The sequence below is a fragment of the Eptatretus burgeri genome, chromosome 13 (assembly GCF_056783735.1).
Source record: "Eptatretus burgeri isolate ZD-2024b chromosome 13, Ebu_testis_v1, whole genome shotgun sequence".
Taxonomy (NCBI): Eukaryota; Metazoa; Chordata; class Myxini; order Myxiniformes; family Myxinidae; genus Eptatretus; species Eptatretus burgeri.
Genome location: NC_140973.1, coordinates 39,928,110 through 39,948,585, shown reverse-complemented (window position 1 = coordinate 39,948,585; position 20,476 = coordinate 39,928,110). Strand labels below are relative to the sequence as shown.

General features: G+C 45.6%; 1 protein-coding gene across 6 annotated transcripts in view; it reads left to right on the top strand.

Moving 5' to 3' along the window:
- LOC147014271 (transcription activator GLI3-like) overlaps positions 1–20,476 on the top strand; it is a 200,252-nt gene that overhangs the window by 103,776 nt on the left and 76,000 nt on the right. For all 6 annotated transcript variants that reach the window (XM_085852107.1, XM_085852108.1, XM_085852104.1 and 3 more), the window contains exon 4: positions 2,635–2,731. In XM_085852107.1, coding sequence (XP_085708233.1) covers positions 2,635–2,731 — 97 coding nt within the window. The remainder of the gene's footprint in view (positions 1–2,634; positions 2,732–20,476) is intronic.

The following is a 20,476-nucleotide window of genomic DNA, read 5'->3' as shown; positions in this document are numbered from 1 at the left end:
ACCAGCCTCTTCTTGTTCCATTCCATACTGTTGACAATTGTACTTTCAAACTTACTCCTGATTCTTTTCATTACCAGTCGATTTGATAAATGATGTTGACATTAATCATTAGGACATCACAGAGTCGTTTTGCTGGATTTTCTTTCCCAACCCTTGGACTGAAATTGATGGCCTTTGTTGTCCATTCATAGATGGATTATGAAACAGTTCTATCACAGGCAGATGGGAAGTTTGGTTCAATGTGGCATCAATGTTGTCGTTACATTTTACATTGCAAGGGTTTGCACATGATTGAAATAGCTATGGTAGCCCAAAAGTGAATAAAATGAACACGCAGGTAGAATGTGGAAGGAAAGCTAGTTGCACTTTTATAAACTGCAAGCACCTGTATTGACAGTCCACACAACCTGCAATTAACAACACCAAACGAAGACGTCAGATGGTCAATACGGGATTTTCAAAATTACGTAATCTGCCCTAGAATTCTCGGTGCGCATCTGCAGAAACCTGGGAAACTGCCTTGTTTGGGACAAAATAAAGTGTATAGTGCCCGTGAGATAAGGATTATTCCTTAAATTGACTCACAGGGCTTCCAAGGGAAGCAAAAAGTACTTGGAAATATATCTGTGAGAAAGGGATATGTCTCAGCACAACAAAAGAGTTGGAGAAATTTCTCAGTTCGTCTAAAAAGTTGAGATCTTGCAGCTTTCCATCCTGCAAAATGCCGTGGATGTGGACTGGTGCAAAGCTTTTGGATGGGCTGTGGATGTTGCATTCTACTTGACCTTCCCGATAATCCTTGTCAGTAAGGGATGGTCATATATTGGGTTTATCAATGCACAGGGTAAGTTTAAAATGATGACATTTACTCTTGATCATGTTAGGCAGGAAGGAGGAGAGAGGGGTGTGGTGGGAGAGGGAGTTGTCTCAGCTGTGAGTGCTGTTATAAATATAAATTTCTTATTTTGTTCCAGGGCCTCAAAATAAATTCTACCAGATTTTTGCATCTGTTGGTAAAAGGATAAACATCCATCCATGTGTTTGTGTGTGCATATGTGTGTTATAATGCATTGCTCGCTTGTGTGTTATATCACTTGAACTAACAGGAAATGGTACTAACTTGCCACCTCTCATCCACGGATATTTCTCATATTTCCTATATTTCCGTGACACCCATTTGTATTTAGAAACAGAACAATTGTGGTTAATCATTTTGAAATTGCCACTCTTTTGTCTAAATGCTGAAAATTATGTATAAAAGACGGTTTGAATCACAGATTTTGTGCTGCCTGCAACGGCAGGTTAAAAGTGCCGGGTGAGCAGAACTGAGTCACTGAAAACACACACACACACACACACACACACACACACACACACACACACACACACACACACACACACACACACACACACACACACACACACACCATGCGTTTATCAAAAAGCCCCGTTTATCATTCATACATCATTTCTAAAGTTGTGTATATCACATGAGCCCTGTCTTGACCATCATATGCAAACCAGAAACAAGAATAATTTCACGAGGAAAAATTAAGGATAATGTTTGGACCACCAACACTTTATTTTCATGACACAGCCCAGATTTTTTTTAAACACAGAACCAAGCTGTGTATTTCTATTTGATGAGCAAGGCACAATGTAAAGACAGATGGCATGATGCTACCAACATATGCATTGATTGTTGAGTAATGGATCCATCCATCCATAAGGACCATACTCTGTGCAGAACGTTGGTGCTGCCTAAGCAGTCTCCTTGGCTATTGGGCACAATCCTGGACAGGTCACCACTCCAACACAGGATACCAGCAAGCTGGCACTCATTTTGCCAACCTCAGATGGATGACAGGCAGAGTCAACCACACCTGGTATTAATTCAACACCCAAGTGAGATTTGAACTCAGGATCCTGGGATTCATGATGGGATCCCAAGCCCACCACCCTAACCATTAAGCAACACCAGGCATAGTAATGGATGATTTGCTGTAATCGTTCGAAAGTGGAGTATGTTTAGGGGGTGACCTCTCAGCCTACAGATAGTATCATACTTGATTCAATTCATACTTCATATTGTTCTTGTTGTTCTTCTCCATACACAATTCATACTTGACTCTTAAATGTTCTTCGGGAAATGTTATGATATCCGTATTCCTGTAATTCTCATGGCAATTCAAATTGTTAAAGAGAAACAAAAGTCAAATTTCATAAAACTGGGAATTACTTCACCTGATTAGTGTTCAATTTTTCACTCTACATCCTTGTTTGAAAAATTAAAAAAATACACCATGAGGAAACAAATGAGACTTCTGAAAATTTTCCAGTCATTTCTGGAAAGCAGGCTATGCCTTATTCATGATTGACTACCTGTAGTCATGTATCACAGAGTGCATCTTTATGCCGGAAGGATGTGGTGTACAAGAAAACATGACAGCTGATGAATTCTTAAGCAAAAACTTATATATAAAATAATGTTGATAATTATGTAATATAACAGCCCACGAGCCTTGTTTGTGGACCTTATTAAAAAGCAAAGTTATCCTTTTGCACCCTTGCTTACAAAACATATATTGAAAATGTTGGTATATACAAATCTCATGGAATGTATTCTATTTGCAGGTCATCCTGGTCTTATCCAAGCAATACATCCTTCAATCCCACTAGACCATGAAGGACAATACATTTTCGAGACCCCACACTGGCATTCTTTGCAACCGTGAGTCCAAAGCTGAAAGCATAGAAAATTCACAGTAGTCTAATTTCTGAAAGTTGGAACTATATAACTGCAGGAGTTTCTGAAAATTATTAAATATTTATTTATTGTTTTTTTTTTTCCTGGCAAAAAGCAAGGCTCTTGTGGTGGCACCATTTATGATTAAGCTCGTGCAGTATAAGTACAACACTTTGCAAGGATTGCTATAGAGAAGGCTCTCGAAACAAATACCACCGATAACTGAAAGATTTAAAATGGAAATCGTAAAAACGCAAAACCAAGCATGAAAATACAGAATAGGAAAATAGGAATAATAATCATCATCATCTTCATCGTCATCCTCACTGTTGCCCTTCGTAGGCCAAGACCGCGATTCATACGTGACGCACAAACAACCTGAGAAAGGGAATTTGTTTATAGTGTCGGAGCTACTGCCTGAACAACCACACTTTGAGATGACAAACAGTGTAATCTGGTGTCAAGGGATATTAAAAAAAAACATATCAGACCACTTGCTACCCACAATTTTAAACAGGAATTTGTAATTTGTTCAGGATTCCAGTGATAACTCACCTACTCTTCCTTCGCACACTTTTCTTCTTCTTTCTCTTCCTAGTGTAGGCAGATGGGTGGTGGAATTAGGGGGCCAAGTACATGTTACACAGAAAAGGAGGTGAGAGAAGGGAGGTTTATTGATAAAATTGGAAGAGAAGGAAAGAGAAGAAAGGTGAAAGAGGGAGTTATGGAGGAGAGGGAAAAGGAAAAGAAGATTGTGAGGAGATAGGATCAGTAAAGGAAGAGTGCATACATGGAATATTCCAGAGGGAGTGGGGGGATAAATCAATGCAATTTTGCATCTCTACTAATAATTTTCCGTGTGTGTGTGTGTGTGTGTGTGTGTGTGTGTGTGTGTGTGTGTGTGTGTGTGTGTGTCCTCCATAACTCCAAAACCATGAAACCTAGCAGCCTCAAACTTAGCATGCACACTAAGGGAACTCTATTGGGTGTTTTGGTTAATTAAAACATCCCTTTTGAAGATAACAGCCGTATTTAATTATATCCATTATTAGGTGCATCCTCGGACACCTCGCTCTTGATGATATCTCACCGTGGTCTTAATTTGCCATTTCTTTCAGCCTGCTCAACATTGCCTTGAGTTGGAATAGGCCACAATGGTTTATTAAAGAAAAAAGTGCTCAAAATGTTTTTTTTTCACTTTCCTCACTGATATCATCAAGTGCCTGATCGTCATACGTACGAATCGCTGCACGCATAGCTTTTGTAAGCGCTATAGTTTTCAAATTGGAATCTTGGAGTGATTTCATGCATTATATTATACGATTTTCCATGATCTCCTCTCACGGACTAATTCAAATACATAATAGAAATATAATTTGAGTTTGGAGGATCGGATTGTGGTATAGCCTGCGGGCCTGCGGGGCGGGGCATGATGATGGGGGGAGTGGTCGTCGTGAGCATCGTGTCTGCCAGGAATATAAGGAGTGCGCGCCGCCTGAGGTGTCGTAGTGGTGCCGTAGTGCCACGGCTCGTGAGTGTGTTGAGTACGTAATAAAGGAGAGCCGCGGGCAAAGTACGCCCGCGCTCGCGCTTGTACACCACAGCCGGGATCGACTGTTCCCCCGCTCGTGTCTGCCTGCTAAGCATCTTTACCACGACACTACAGTTGGCTGACGAGGATCTTCGGATCGGCGTGTGCAGGGCGGCAGCGAATAACCCGTGCGGTTCCAGGCTACGGAGCCAAGGGTCTCGCCAGCACGAGCATGGCAGAAGGTCAGGGCACGGCGCACGGGCGCGTGCCCGTTTTCGGGGGAGATGACTTCGAGTTGTTTTCTGAACAATTGGGTTGCTACTTCCGCGCAAATGATGTAGATGATGAAGAAAAACGCAAGTCGATCTTGCTCGCCTCGCTATCAACGGAGCACTACCGGCTGCTGAGTGATTTGGTGGCTCCAGATAAGCCCAGTGATGACGGGCTATCGTTTCAGGACATCGTGGCGAAAATGAAGACCCACTTGGCGCCAGAGAAGTCGTTGCAGCTCGCGCGGTTCCAGTTCGATCACCTCGCGAAGAGGGGCGAGGAGCGCGTTGCAGATTTCGTAGCACGGGTGAAGCATTCGGCCGTGCCTTGCAAGTTCACGGCAGAGGAGCGTCCGGCACGACTCAGAGATCGTTTTATTTCTGGTCTGCGAGACGCGAAGATGGTAGCAGCCATCCTGCGGTTGACCGACGTCACATTCGACTCGGCGGTCGGGACTGCTTCGTCTGTCGAGCAGACACTCACGGATGTCCGCACCATCACTGGCCAGGACGTAATGAGTAGCTCCAGCTGGGGCATGTCGGCTGATCCCGAGGTCCACGCAGTGACCCAGGTGCTGCAGGTCGCACATCCCGGAGTTCACGCGATGACCCAGGCGCCACAGGTCGCGCAGCCCGGGGTCCGCGCGATGACCCAGGTGCCGCAGGTCGCACGCGCGTCTGGCGGTGCGGGACGAGGGCGCGCACCGCAGCACGGTCGCACCGGGAGCGAGGTGGATTTCCAGGGGTGCTTGGGTGTGGTGGTCCGCACCTGCGACGAATGTGCCCGTATAAGAACACCGTGTGTTTGCATTGTCACAAGGTGGGACATTTGAAGCGTGTGTGTCGGATGGCGGGGGCCTCCATTGGGGTCTTGGATGGCGAGGTGCGGGAAGACCCCAGTGACCTGGAGATCGGCCTGCAGCTGGGGCATGGCGATGCCGGCGGGCTGGAGCAGGAGATGCAACCACGGTTGAGTCTGTTTTCCGTTGGTCCGGAGATGACGATGCCGTTCACGGTGGAGGTCGAAGTGAATGGCGAGCCGACCGTGTTTTGCGTGGACACCGGGGCTGCAGTGTCGGTCATGGGCGAGCAGGCGGCTTGTGGTCTTCGCGGTGTTCGCCTAGTCGAGACGACCTTGTCGCTGTACACGTACAGCGGTGAAGCGATTGCACCGCTTGCGAGGGCCGACGTCTCAGTGCGCTACCGAGGTCGACGCGCCCGGCTCTCGGTGTTCGTGGTGCGAGGGGAGGGGCCCGCCCTTTTGGGTCGGGACTGGCTGGCGCACCTCGGGCTGGATCTCCAGTTCGTACCTCCAGGTGTGCCGGTGCTCTCTTCGATGCTTTCGTCGAGGCCCGAGGGCGAGGTTCTGGCGGCGGGAGCCGCGTCGATGCAACGGGAGCGGCCGTTCGTTGCTGCCTGCAACGGTGAGGTGCGGTTCGGGAGCAGCGGGAGCCGTGCCAGCTCTCGCGATGAGTTCTCGCGCTTCGGCGGCGTTCATGAGGCAATGCGCGCCTGTGTTGTTCGGGCAGCTTCGACGGCGAGCTGCAGCGAGCCCGTCGCGTTCAAGGAAGTCACGGTTCGCAACATCGAGTCAACAACCAAGAGATGGACTCGTGATGGGGGTTATGGATTGCTGTTCATTGCATATTTGTTTTTCCTTGCTCTAGTGATGCGGTTTAACGTTGTTGAAATAAATGCCAACAGTTCCTGTGTGAGAGTGGGTTTGGCGGAGATCAATCGATGGGTTTTGCAGTATGGTCAATGTGATGTTGTGGCTTTGGGAGCGGTGGTGGCGAATAAAAAGGTTTGGTTGGCCTTCCATTGCCCCGGGCCGCGGGTAGTTGCTTTGTCATGTGCAGGGATTTTGCCGAAAGAACGCGCTGTACGGGAAAATGAGTTTGCAATGGTTCCAGTGATATTCCTATTGATTTATGACGAGCCTATGGTTGAAGTGTGGTTGGAGTGGAGTTGCTACCGTATAACTGCCGTGTGGGTCTCGGAGATCGACTCAGAGCCAGGACTGGTGCGCTGGTCAGCGTTACCCCCACCTCTGGTTGCGGCAAGGTCAGACGTGCCTGGCGCCGGGGGCGCAGCTCTCTGTGTTCGCTCAAGGCCGTTTAGACGGGCGTTGGCATCTCAACTGATTGTGGTGCGTGGGTTGTTGTGGAGCATTGGTTGCATCCAGCCAGCGGCGCTGTTCAGCGCCCCCATCCAAGGTCAATCGAGTCTGGCGCTGGCGCCACGGCTTCCAGACAGCGGGCTTCCGGCCTCGGAATGTTTATCTGCTTCAGGTCTGCCTGGGGGGGGGGATGTGCCGCCTTGTGGGCCGGAGGCGTTTGATGGTGCCGGGGGAGGTTTGCTCGGGAGGTTGCCACGACCTCGCCGAAGGCCATGTAAGCATGAGCCGCCTGGGGGCATTTCCGCTGTGTAGTGCTGCTGTGCTTCTCGCCTTGCTGCTTCATATCGGTAACGCGTTCAGAGTTTGGTAGGTGCTGTGTGCACCTCCGTCTTCGGAACCTGGCCGTTACAGCTCCACTAGCTCGCTTCCACACGTTATATGATGTGATGTGCTTTTATACTTCGCTGTTTTCTTTTTTGTACCTTGTCTACTGTTATACCGTAGTACTTCGTGCTGTTTATGCTTATTATGATGGTGATCATTTAATAATCATAGTTTTAGGAGGGAGGAGTGTGGTATAGCCTGCGGGCCTGCGGGGCGGGGCATGATGATGGGGGGAGTGGTCGTCGTGAGCATCGTGTCTGCCAGGAATATAAGGAGTGCGCGCCGCCTGAGGTGTCGTAGTGGTGCCGTAGTGCCACGGCTCGTGAGTGTGTTGAGTACGTAATAAAGTAGAGCCGCGGGCAAAGTACGCCCGCGCTCGCGCTTGTACACCACAGCCGGGATCGACTGTTCCCCCGCTCGTGTCTGCCTGCTAAGCATCTTTACCACGACACTTCAGAATCACGTGGATTAATTAACGCGAAATCTGGAGTGAAATCTGAAAATGTTAAGAAATCAGTGATGCTTAGTTTTTGCAGGTGTATGCCATTACCAATCAGCTTGCTATCGCTTGTCAAGCCAGCCGTTCCTTGTCAACGATTTAATTGGCATGCTTGCTTGAGTGCTTAAGCCACTTGCTGAGCGCCCTGCAGTCGATAGCAGTACAATTTGTGTCACGATCGGGATGTACAGTTGGCAGTTGTGACAAGGTAGAGGGACATATGGGTAGATTTGGCTCAGTAAAGGGACATCCCGATGTAAAGGGACATCCTAATTTGGCTGGAGTGTGTTCATGCCTGCATGCTTGGTTGTGGACTCCATGGTGGCAAAGTTTCATCCCATATCTTATGATGACAATGGGTGGTGGAGGTTTTAAGTTTTAACCTCAGCAGCATGCGAGCGATCATGTTTTCCTTTGTCCTCGTGAATGTTTCTAAAGCAATTGGTTGTTTTATATGACTCAGGTGTGCTTTACAAAGGTTACATGGTTTCGATTTGTGAGTTGCAAAGCAAAATACATTTGATGGCGCTCGATTTTCAAGGCGTTTGCTGAATTCCGAGCCAATTTTTTATCTACCCATCACAACAATTGGCAGCTGTTTATAAATATTAACATTTATGCACTTTCATGCCTTGAAATGTTTATAATGCAATGTTGTATTTTTATTTTGTTTGTTGGAATTCCCCAAAACAAGGGTTAAAGTTACTCAAGGTGTTTGGGTTGGATACACAGTATGTGCTGAAGTCGGTAATCACACTGACTCCAATCTGCCGAGTCCCGAAAAATTGCCAATATTGGACAAGCACTAATATAGTGTGTGTGTGTGTGTGTGTGTGTGTGTGTGTGTGTGTGTGTGTGTGTGTGTGTGTGTGTGTGTGTGTGTGTGTGTGTGTGTGTGTGTGTGTGTGTGTGTGTGTGTGTGTGTGTTCATATAGCATAACATTTTCTCTCTGCTAACTCCCCTCTTCCCACCCCTCTTTCACTTACACTCTGTCCCTTCCTCACTCTTTCTTCTCTTAATATAGTGCAGCACCCTCCCACACATCTCTCTCTCTCCCTCTCTCTATCTCCGGATGTGTCCGGGCCGTGTTTGCATCCGGACGGGAGTTTGTCTCTGCATGTGTCTGAGTGGTATTTGTCTATAGATGGCTTGGCTCCGGACACGTCCGGGTGGTGTTTGTCTCTGGACGTGTTCTGGCGGTGTTTGTCTCTGGACTGTGTTTATCTCCGGACTTGTTTGGGTGGTGTTGTCTCTGGATTTGTCCTGGTAGTGTTTGTCTCCGGGTGGTGTTCATCTCCGGACGTGTCCTGGCGGTGTTTGTCTCAGGGCGGTATTTATAGTATGACCGGAAGAAAATGGATTTCAGGTATTATTTTGTTTCTATCTTCACTGTTATTCTATGCAGAATCATTTTGATTACACATTATGAATCGTCAATAACACTCCACCGCACGTCTGCCTTCGCTTCTTCTCAGCTCTCACTGCCTTCCCTTACCCCACCCATCCTCACTCTCCCTCCCTCATTCCTCACTCTCCCTCCCTCCCTACTCACTCCCCCACCCCCTCCTTCTCTCCCCCACTCCTCCTCGCTCCCCACCACTCTCTCTCTCTCCCCTGTCTTTTTCTCCTCCCTCTTAGTATTCCCGATAGCAAAGCGACGGGTGCTCTTTGTTTGCACATAGTATATTTATGGTCCTTTTTAGGGTACCCTGTGAGTACAGGGTACCCTATTGTTTTTCTTCTGTTTATTATTATTATTATTATTATTTTTCTTTTTCCGCCGGCATTTTGCACCCTTTTTCGCTTTAAAAACCATTTTCTCTGGGATACTAAGTCCGATCGACACAAAATTTTCACCACAGTATGTATCTTTTTTGATAGCACAATCACGTTATAATTATGACGTCATTGGTCACGTGGTACGGTCGCCATCTTGAAAAAAGCGATAAACTTTGGACATCTGTATCTCGGAAACCGTGCAATGGAAAATTTTTTCGCTTGATACATTTTACTAAGCTCCCTATGGGGAACACGTGTGATTTTTCGTGACGTCATAGGTGAAGCGATATTCCAGTGAAAATTCGTCAAGTAGAACGCCATATAGGAAAAATCTGAAAAATTCTGAGCATCATCTACGCCTAAAATTGCTGCGGAAAATGTTTTTCTTGACGTCATCGATGACGTAATTCGGCCGCCATCTTGTTTTTTAGTGTTTTTTAAAAAAAATCTTCTTCTCCAGAAGGGCTGGACAGATTAAGGCGAAACTTTACAGGTACATTCCCCCTGATGTCCTCTTTCAAGTTTGTTAATTTGTTGTTGATACGTCACATGGTTTGGCGGCCATCTTGAAAAAACCCTAAAACCTTCAAACATCTTCTTCTCCAGAAGCGCTGGTCCCATGAAGGCGAGATTTCACAACTATATTCGGGACATGTATGCGATGCAAGTTTGTTAATTTCAAAGTGATAGGTCACATGGTTTGGCCGCCATGTTGGATTTAAGAAAAATATTAAATAATGTTTTCTCTGGTATTTCATAAGCCATCGAAGCGAAAATTTGCAATTGCCTTCCTCCCTCAAGTCTGCATACATGGTAAAAATTTTTTACCTCAGAAGTCACATGGTTTGGCGGCCATCTTGGATAGAAAAATAGACCTTATCCGATTTTCACGTAAACTTCACACACTTGTTCGGGTCGACGATGGAAAGCAGAATTTAAATTTATGATATCATAGGTCACAAGGTTCGGCAGCCATCTTGGATTGAAAATGAATAAATTTTAAAAATCTTCTTCTCCAGAAGGGCAAGACAGATTAAGACGAAACTTCACAGATATATTCCCCATGAGATCCTTTCTCAAGTTTGTTAATTTCTTCTTGATCGGTCACATGGTTTGGCGGCCATCTTGAAAAAACCCTAAAACCTTCAAACATCTTCTTCTCCAGAAGCGCTGGTCCACTGAAGGGGAGATTTCAGAACTATATTCGGGAGAGTAAGGCGATATAAGTTTGTTAATTTCGAATTGATAAGTCACATGGTTTGGCCGCCATCTTGGATTTAAGAAAAATATTAAATAATGTTTTCTCTGGAACCGCTTAACCAAACGAATCGAAAATTTGTAATTATCATCGAGAGGGCATTATGCACGCATGATAAAAATTATGACGTCACACGTCACATGGTTTGGCGGCCATCTTGGATAGAAAACGCACCTTAACCGATTAACACGAAACTTCACAACCGTGTTCCAATACCCAGTTGGAAGCAGAATATAAATTTCTGATGTCATAGGTCACATGGTTCGTCAGCCATCTTGGATTGAAAAACAATATCTTCAAACGTCTTTTTCTCTGAAACGGCTGAACAGATCCAGGCGAAACTCGACCACTATGACCGCCTCTCCTTGACGAATAAAAAGTTCCAACCCCCTTTTGAGGTATGACGCAACGTTTGGCAGCCATATTGGATTGAAGGAAAAATATTAATTAATGTTTACTCTGGTACTACTGCATCAATAAATGTGAAGCATCACCTTTATGGTGCAACAGTCATGCGGAATGAGGGTTTGAAATTTCAACGGGATCGGGCAGAGGGTTTGGCAGCCATGTTGGTTTTAAGAAAAATATTAAATAATGTTTTCTCTGGAACTGCTTAACCTAGCGAAGCGAAAATTTGCACTTATCGTCTACAATTGTGTTTGCACATGTGGTGAAAATTATGACATCAGAAGTCACATGGTTTGGCCGCCATCTTGGATTGAAGGATAAATATTAATTAATGTTTACTCTGGAACCGCTTCCTCTGTATATGCGAAACTTCACATTTATAATTCAGGTGACATGCGAAACAAAAGTTTAAAATTTCAACCTGATCGGTCACGCGGTTTGGGAGCCAGAATTATTTAATTATTTGAATCTAGAAGCCAGTAATAACGAAATTGAACGCTTTGTGCTGCCCGGTTCAGAACTCGTCTGTTCCGCGCCCTCTCGAAGCAGGCCTCTGTTTGTATCACTATTAAATAATGTTTTTCTCTGGCACCGCTTATCCTTTCAATGCGAAACTTTGCGACTGTCATCTGCAGAAAGTCCCATGTTGTATCAAAGGCCGACACGTCTGGGTACCCGGTCATCACTGCCAGCAGTTATAAAGTGGCAGTTCTAGTTGTGTTTGTTTTTTTTCTACAGTGTCTAACACTCCGAGTGTGTGCGCGAGTGTGTGCACACGCACACACACACACACACACACACACACACACACACACACACACACACACACACACACACGCACACACACACACACACACACACACACACACACACACACACACACACACACACTTTTGATGCTTCCACAAATCAAGATGCTCCAGCATTCAACAAACTTATCCAAATGGACAAGGTAATGAACGCGTGGCTCGCACAGAAGGTAACAACTTCCTCATCCCAAAGTCTGAAGAAACCCAAGTACCTCACAAATTTCGGCCAATAACATGTCTAATGTCTACGAACAACGTGCAAACTTCTCATGGGAATCATCACAGAAATGATGTACCACCACATGACACAACAAGGAGGCTGAGAGGCAGAACAGAAGGGATGAAAGAGAGGATGCTATGGAACATTAGGCCACCTACTACTACGAAACAAAGCCATACTCAAAAATTGTGAAACACAAAGAACCAAATTGTTTACAGCCTGGATACACGATCAAAAAAAGCTTTTTATAGTGTTCCACATTCATGGATGATCAGTGCTGGATTTCGACTTGGTGAGGCCTTAAGCTATACAAAGCTTGAAGGCCCCTTGTTCAAAAATTACATCAGAAGGTCTCACAAAAATTGAAAACATACATGCCTTTTAATTATTTAATAGCTTGGCATTTAAAGTGAAAAATACAAATTATTTTCAAATGAATACATTTACTGATTACATATTTATCATTTGGTTGGCTTGATCTCTATCATAGATAATAACATAGTATAGTACTTGGTTTCTCAAACCCGGGGGCGCGACCCCAAGTGGGGTCGCCGAGCAAATTTCGTGGGGTCGCGGGCGTCCGCTTGCAGCGAAAAAAAATTGTCTATTTTCGATCGGTGTTCACTTTTACGGGATGTAATGTAAACGGTTCGTTCAAAGTATGGGAACCGGTACAACATGACGCTTGGAATGGGATCCAGCCGATGCGCGGGCTCGCTGAAGGGCGGTTCATTTTGGTGAGAAATTAGTGGTTTGATCCACGACCTCTCAGACTCAGACTCTGACTCTATCATTAACGTCTATTCACGTACGACTCGAGACCTTATTTGTGATGACAGCACCGGCCACCAGCAAATCTCGAGAACGTTCTTACCAGGATAAATTTCTGGACCTTGGATTTTACTACGTGGTGGATAAAAGTGGGGCACAGAGGCCTCAGTGTGTGATTTGTTTCGAAGTGCTTTCTACGGAGTCTATGAAACAAAATAAGTTGCAGAGGCATTTGACTACAAAACATGCACCTTATCAGGAGAAGGAGAGAGCGTTATTTGAGAGGAAACTTCTTGCACTCAAGAATACGCGTCTTGACAGAGAGGGTACATGCCATCAGACCAATTATCGGGCATTAGAGGCCTCGTATTGAGTGTTGCTCCATGTTGCCAAGACTAAAAAGCCTCACTCCATTGCAGAAGAACTCGTGCTGCCATGTGCAAAGGACATGGTATCTTTGATGGTTGGGGAGGAAGCGGCGAAGAAACTGGCAGTTATACCCCTCTGACAACACCATCCAATGCAGAATTGAAGATATGAGTCTGGACGTAATGGCTCAGGTCGTACAGAAGATCAAGGAATCGCCATGGCATGCCATACAGTTGGACGAGTCCATTGATATCGCATCGTACGCGCAACTCATTGTCTGGGTCCGCTTCATCAAGGCTGATAACTTTGTCAATGAGCCTCTGCTCATCAAACCATTGGTGGCCACCACCAAAGGCGAGGACATTTTTGGGAAAGTAGAGCAGTTTTATCGTGACCATGATCTGGACTTCGGAAAGTTGCTCGGTTGTACAACAGATGGCGCGCCAGCAATGTTAGGAGTGCGTTCTGGATTCAAGGCTAAATTGCCTGAGGTGGCTCCTCAGACCTCCATGGAACACTGCATGATTCACCGAGAAGCGCTCGCCTCTCGTATTTTGCCAGAAACCTTGCAGAGCGTGCTCTCAAAAGTCGTAAAAATGGTGAATCACATCAAATCGAGCGCCCTCAACACTAGGTTATTCAGGCTATTCTGCCAGGAGATGGACGCCGACCATAAGAATTTACTATTCTACACTCAAGTCAGATGGTTATCTCGAGGAAACCTTCTTCTGCGCGTTTACGAGCTCAAAGATGAACTGAAGGAGTTCCTACGCACACAAGGGAAAACGGCATGGGTAGTGTTGCTTGAGTCAGACTCTTGGCTGTTAGAACTGTGCAATCTCGTTGACATCTTTGAACGTCTCAATGTCCTCAACCGCTCCCTCCAAGGCAAAGACGCCAACCTCATGATTTTTCACGACAAAATGAGCGGATTTCTGGCGACTCTAAAATTACTCTGACAACACCATCCAACGCTTAACGCCAAAGACAGTTAAGCGCTTCAGCCTTTTCCCCCGTCTGGTGGAGAATCTAACGACCTGCCAGTATGATGATACTGAGCTCGACAGTCTTTCTGGGGAGATAGCACGTCACCTTCGGTCGCTCATTGAACAGTTCGAGCACTATTTCCCTGAGCTGGATGTGCAGTCCTTTTCTGTGGTTTGGGACCCTTTCACGGCTCCACTGGACTCGATTGCTGATGAAGATGACACAGCACAGGAAGAGCTTATACAGCTCCAGCAGGATTTAGGAGCGCAGGCTCTTGCACGGACGAATTTGTTGTCGACATTCTGGTGCAAAAGTTTGCCGTCGTACCCGACCCTGTCACGGCGCGCCATTAAGGTTCTAATGCCATATCCTTCATCACACTTTTGTAAGCAGTCGTTCTCCACCATGGTGGTGATTAAAACAAAGTACAGAAATTGCCTAGAAATGGAGCATGATATGATCCTGGCATTGTCATCTATTTCTCCACGAATAGAGAAGTTGGTTTCTGAAAAACCGGCTCATCCTTCTCACTGATATATCTAAATGTCATTTGGACTAAACTTCTGAAACATTCAACTGTACTATTTGGATACTGTCGGCTATTCTCCGTTAACTCGTCTATGAAAACATGACCATGGTGAATAAAGTAAACAGTAAATTTTCTTGTGTCATATGAAATCTTATCTTGTTTATTATGAACTGCGTTTTGAATCTTTTGGGTCGCGCGATGTAGAGAGGTTCTGAAATTGGGTCGCCACTAAAAAAAGTTTGAAAACCACTGGTATAGTATATAGTCAGCATGGTTTCCCACACCAAGGTAGCAGTTCTTTAGGCCTCATTCACACATTTTTTGAGGCCCCTGCGGATTGTAAGGCCCAAAGCTGTTGCTTATTTAGCTTATGCCTAAATCTGGCACAGTGGATGATAAAATGTATGCAGGTATAAAAGATCAATCCCCAAGTAATCATACTGATTAAGAAAGCAACGGAGCTCTGGAATACCACATTGAAATGACAGCACTCAAAAGGAAAGATTGAAATACCAGGTGTGAAGATACAAAATACCAGGTGGATTTTCCAGGGAGCCAGCCTTTTGCCCCCATATTTTGCCTGGCTAAGGATCCACTGAGCATCCTCATTAATGATCAAGAACATGGATACACCAATAAGATTCAATAGAAGAATGTCCAAAGAAACAGGAAAGGTAACACATCTTCTGTACATGGATGATTTAAAACTTTTTGTTCCAAATGACGAAAAATTGGCAGAAAAAATGAAATTAGTGAAATGGTACTCTGATGACATCCGAATGGAATTTGGTATAGATAAGTGTGCCAAGTACACATGCGTACAGGATAAACCAACAAAAATGGACAACATAAAAATCGACCCGAATACAACGATACAGGATCTAGACAACAAAGCATCATACAAATATCTCGGAGTGGAAGTGGGCCACCAAATATGTCATAAACAAATGCACAAAATAATTCCCAAAGAATACCTGCGTAGAACGAGGCTAATCTTGAAAATGTACCTCTACCCAAGAACAAAATCAAAGTCATAAATCAACTAGCAGTACCAGTGTTCCAATACAGTTGCGGAATAGTAAACTGGCCACAGTCAGAAATCAACAAACGAGATATCAAAACGAGGAAACCCTTCACCATCCACAGAATGTTCTATAAAAATCAATGCATCCTGAGAATGTACCTGCTGAGATGAGGAGGTAGCAGCCTGTTGAAACTCAAGCAAGTGTACAGAATGACAACTGTAGAATTGGCTGAGTACATGAAAAGTTCAACAGACTACCAAACCAAATTTGGATGCAAACACAAAGAGAGCAAGCCAGAAAAGGTATCCCAAACCCACCTTGCAAATGTTTTTCCAGAAACAGGTGTGAATAGGTGTCATACATGAAATTGAAACAGAATTTTAAAATTTTAAATTTTAAAATCCAAAAATTAAATTTAATCCAAAAATTTTGAAAAGAAGCATCAATAGATATTCACTGACAATTGGGGGAACGATAAAAGAGCAGAGAGAGATGTACAAAAAAAACTTTTTTTTTGTATACCTTGTCGAGGCTCGTATGAGAGCTAACACACAACGCACAGCAAGGGGGCATGAGACAATAGGGGTGGGAGTGGGAGGGACGAAACAGTGGAGAACAGAGACATTAGGAGATCTGTGGAAGGGAGAGGGATGGGACGGGGAACATGGGGAAGAGATGATGGACATTTCAGGGACTTTCAGGAAGGAAAGCAGGGGAATTGAAGGAAGTGGGCTTGGGTGGATTATCGGGGGTAGAAAAGATCGAGGATTTGGATGGGGGATGATAAAAGGTGGTGGAGAACAGCTGTTTTGAGGGCCTGGAGGGAAGAATGGGAAAGAATAGAGTGAGGGAGTTTATTCCAAAGGCAGGAAAAAAGAGGAATGAAAGAGTGAAGGTGAGCAGTGATTCGTGATTTTGGTAGTTTTACCAGAAGGGGGTTGTTGGCAGAACTTGAGCGCCCTGTGGAAATGTGGTGGGGACAAATCACAGAGAGAGCAAGGGGGGGCAAGGCTGGAGAGGAGACGGTAGAAGGCAGAAAGACCACCGACCAGCCTGCGGTGATTGAGTGAGAGGCCCAAAGACTCAGCTTCATTGCGGAAGATGCCGATGATCCTAAATGCCCTGGTTTCGACAGCGTGAAGCCGAGAAAGGTGGGAGGCAGGAGCACCAGCCCAGAGGGGAGAGCAGTACTCCATCAGACTACGGACAAAAGCTTTGTAAGTGATCAGGAGCTCAAGAGGGCCGAGGAAGGTCTTTGCATGACGGAGGATTCCCAGTCGGCGACTGGCTTTGGAGGCGAGGTTGGAAATGTGAGTTTCCCAGGAAAGGTCATGGCAGATAGTGAGACCCAGAAGCTTGAAAGAAAAGACTTCTTCCAGAGGATGGTTGAGAAAGTGGATGGGGGGGGGGGTTCTAAACGGTCCTTTCGAAGAGACATAGTGAGAGTGTGAGATTTGTCTGGATTGAAAGACATGTTCCACGTGTTGGACCAGTTTGTGATTTTACCCTGATCTGCAGTGAGCGGAGAAGCTGCTGCTTGCCAGTCTGAGGGATGACAGATGGTATGGCAGAGGGTGGAGTCATCAGCAAACAGATACAGAGGATTTTCCAGAGAGTCGGCGAGATCATTGGTGAAAACCAGAAAAAGAACAGGGTCCAGAACGCTACCTTGAGGAACTCCAGCCTGGACAGCAAGAGAGAACACCATTTAGGGCCACACATTGGCTGCGACAGGAGAGGAAGTCTGCGAGCCATGAGTGAAGATGGCCTTGGATACCATAGAAAGAGAGTTTGGTGAGTAGTGCAGGGTGCCAGACTGTGTCAAAAGCACGTGATATATCCAGGGATACGGCTCGGATTTCCTGTCTGGCATTGAGGACCTCAACATAGTCTATGGAGATGGCTCTGATCTCATGCCTGGCATTGAGGACCTCCATCCATTGTTGGGAAAGCAGAAGCAGCATGTCCAGGGTAGAGTGACCTTGTCTGAATACAAATTGCTGATCAGAAATCAGGCTATTGGAGAAGGAGAAGGATTTGATGTTGGAAGTGATGATGGATTCCATGACCTTGGTGATGATTGGGAGCAGGCTGATTGGTCTGTAGTTGCAGGGATCTATTTTTGTACCTTTTTTTATGTGGAGCAGTAATATTTGCTATTTTCCAAGCAGATGGTAGATGCCATTTAGCAAATGAGAGGTTGAATAGAACAGAGAGAGGGTGAGTAAGTGCAGCAGATGAGGTTTTTAGGACAAGTGGGCTGATGCCGTCTTGTCCGGTTGCAGAATCAGTCGAGGTTTGACAGCAAACTCTCCACCTTGTGGGGGAAAAATGACATGAGTTCAGAAACAGCTGGGTGCGACTCAGTGAGTTGGGCACAGAAAGCGATGGGTTTGGGACACAGGATTTAAAAGTAAATACAAAGTTTAGGCATTCATCCTTTTCATGGGCAGTGTCAGCTGTGCAGCCATTTGTGGTAAGGGAGGGGATGGAGGGGGAACATACACCAGAAACAGACTTGACCATACGCTAACATGAGGAGGAGGGAGGCAGGTTTGAGAGTTCATATTTGAGATTAGAAAGATGTTGTTTCCTGGCTCTCCTGAGGGTCAACACACACTTGTTCCAAGCTTTTTGGAAGGAAGTGAGATTGCCTGCAGTTGCATTTTCCTTCCATGAGATTATGGCAAGTTGTTTCAGGGCAACTGCAACGCAACAGGCATCAGTGTACCATTGGCGGGAGGAAGAGTGTGACAATTGAAGACAAGATGGGATAAATCTGTGCATTAGAGAGAGAGCAATTTTCTTTGAAAAGAATTTCCAGGATGAGTTGATGTCAGAGAAAGTAGAAATTGGAAGACCATTCTTGAAGTTTGATGGCTGCTTGAAGTCCCTGCGAGCCGGCCTGAATGAAATGCCAGACTCGTCGACACTGAGGTGGTTCTCTGAGAACAGCCAGAGAGATGTCAACTTTAATAAGCATATGGTCAGATTAACCAATTGGAGCCTCTGAAGGACAGCAGATATTTCATGGAAGTTGGTCAAAATCAAATCCAGAAGAGATGGAGTACCGTTGACTGAGATCTGGGTGGGGAAGTTGACTGATTGTGTAAATCCCAATGAGTCGCAGAAGTCCTTTGCTGAAGTGCCATGTCAGGTGAGAGAGGTACCCACACACAGCCAGCTGGCATGATGACAACTGAAGTCACCACATACGAGGAAGAGAGAGTTGGGATGAGAGGAAAGAAGTTGGTCCATGTTGTCGGCAAGTGAGACGTAAATGGAGTTATCACTGTTTGGTGGACGGTACAACACACATATAAACATGAGGTGGGAGTGGAGGGGAAACCGTAGCCAGAGGTATTCCTTGGAGTGCGGTGGAGTGAGGTCAGTGCATGGAGAGTGAGGAATAGAGTTTTTGATAAAGAGAGCAACTCCACCGCCAGGAAGAGGCTCGGGTCTATCATTCTGGAGAAGGGAGTAACTAGGGAGAGATATGAGATTTCTTGAAGGATGAAAGTTTCTGTTCAGCAGATTATGTCTGGTTTATCAGTGGCAACCTGTATAGAGAGATCTGTTCGGTTATAGAGAAGGCCCTGGATGTTTGAGGTCCACACCCTTAAGGAAGAGGGAGTGGAAGAGACATTGGGTGTAGGAGAGAGGAGGGGAGGAGGAAGGAAAGACAGGAGAGAAGAGGGGAAGGTAGGGAGAGCTGTTGACAGTGTGTAGGAGATTGCAGAAGAGCTAGGGAGAGGGCCGGATGAGGAAGCCAAAGATTAGTTCGTGTTGGGATGAGGCACAGTGAAGAGTCATAAGAGAGTTGGCAGAGAGAAGTAGAAGATTGGAGGAGGTAGAGGAATGCTTTGGAGGAGAGAGTACCATGGAAGGAGACAGATTTTTGGATGTGAGACAGGGGAACTTTGAGAAGGGGGAAGGAGGGGAAGGCTTGGAGGGAGAAGAGAATGAAGTTTGCTTTGAAGTGGATCAGGTGACAGGGAAGCTTTGAGAGGGAGGGGAGACCATGAGAGCAGGCTCAGCCATGAGAGAGGATGGAGAAGGGAGAAGGGAGAAGTGGGGAGAGGGGAAGGTTGAGACTGGGTCGTGTTCTGGTGAAGATGGGAGCTGAACAAGACTTGAGGGGGTGGAAAGAGTGGGAGGTGTGATGAGAGGAAAGAGAGAGCATGTGTGAGATATTGAGGAGTGTTCTGATTGAGACAGTGAGGTATCTGTTAGGTTGGAACGGAGCCCACATATGTTTGAACATCCCACAGCTTGGAACACCAGAGGAGTTGCTGAAACTAAAGCAGAGGACATTGGAGAGGTGCGAAGAGAGAATGTAGGATGAGGGGCAAGATGGGAGGGGTAAGGATGGGGTATAACAGGTGAGGAGTAAGGAGGAGGTAGATTTAAGGAGGAAAGGTGAATTGGCAATGAAGTTGAAAACAATAACAATTGATGGAATATGAACATGCATGTTGTAAAATGGGATTTTGAAAATTTTAAAGTCAGAGATACATTTAAAGACGTCGGGGGAGGGGTAGAATAGAGGCAAATTCAGAGATTGGAGAAAGGAAACACTGTAACAGTTGGAATTTTTTTAGTCACGGGATATATAAAAGTAAAGGTCCTCAGCCTTTTGAAGAAGAAGAAAAACAGTGTATTATACTAGAACAGAGAAAAAACACACAGGATAAAGAGGGAGTTGAAACATTTTAAAACACTAAGTTAGCTAAGAGAGGGGTCCAGTAAATGAAGAGGTTAAAGAAAAAGAT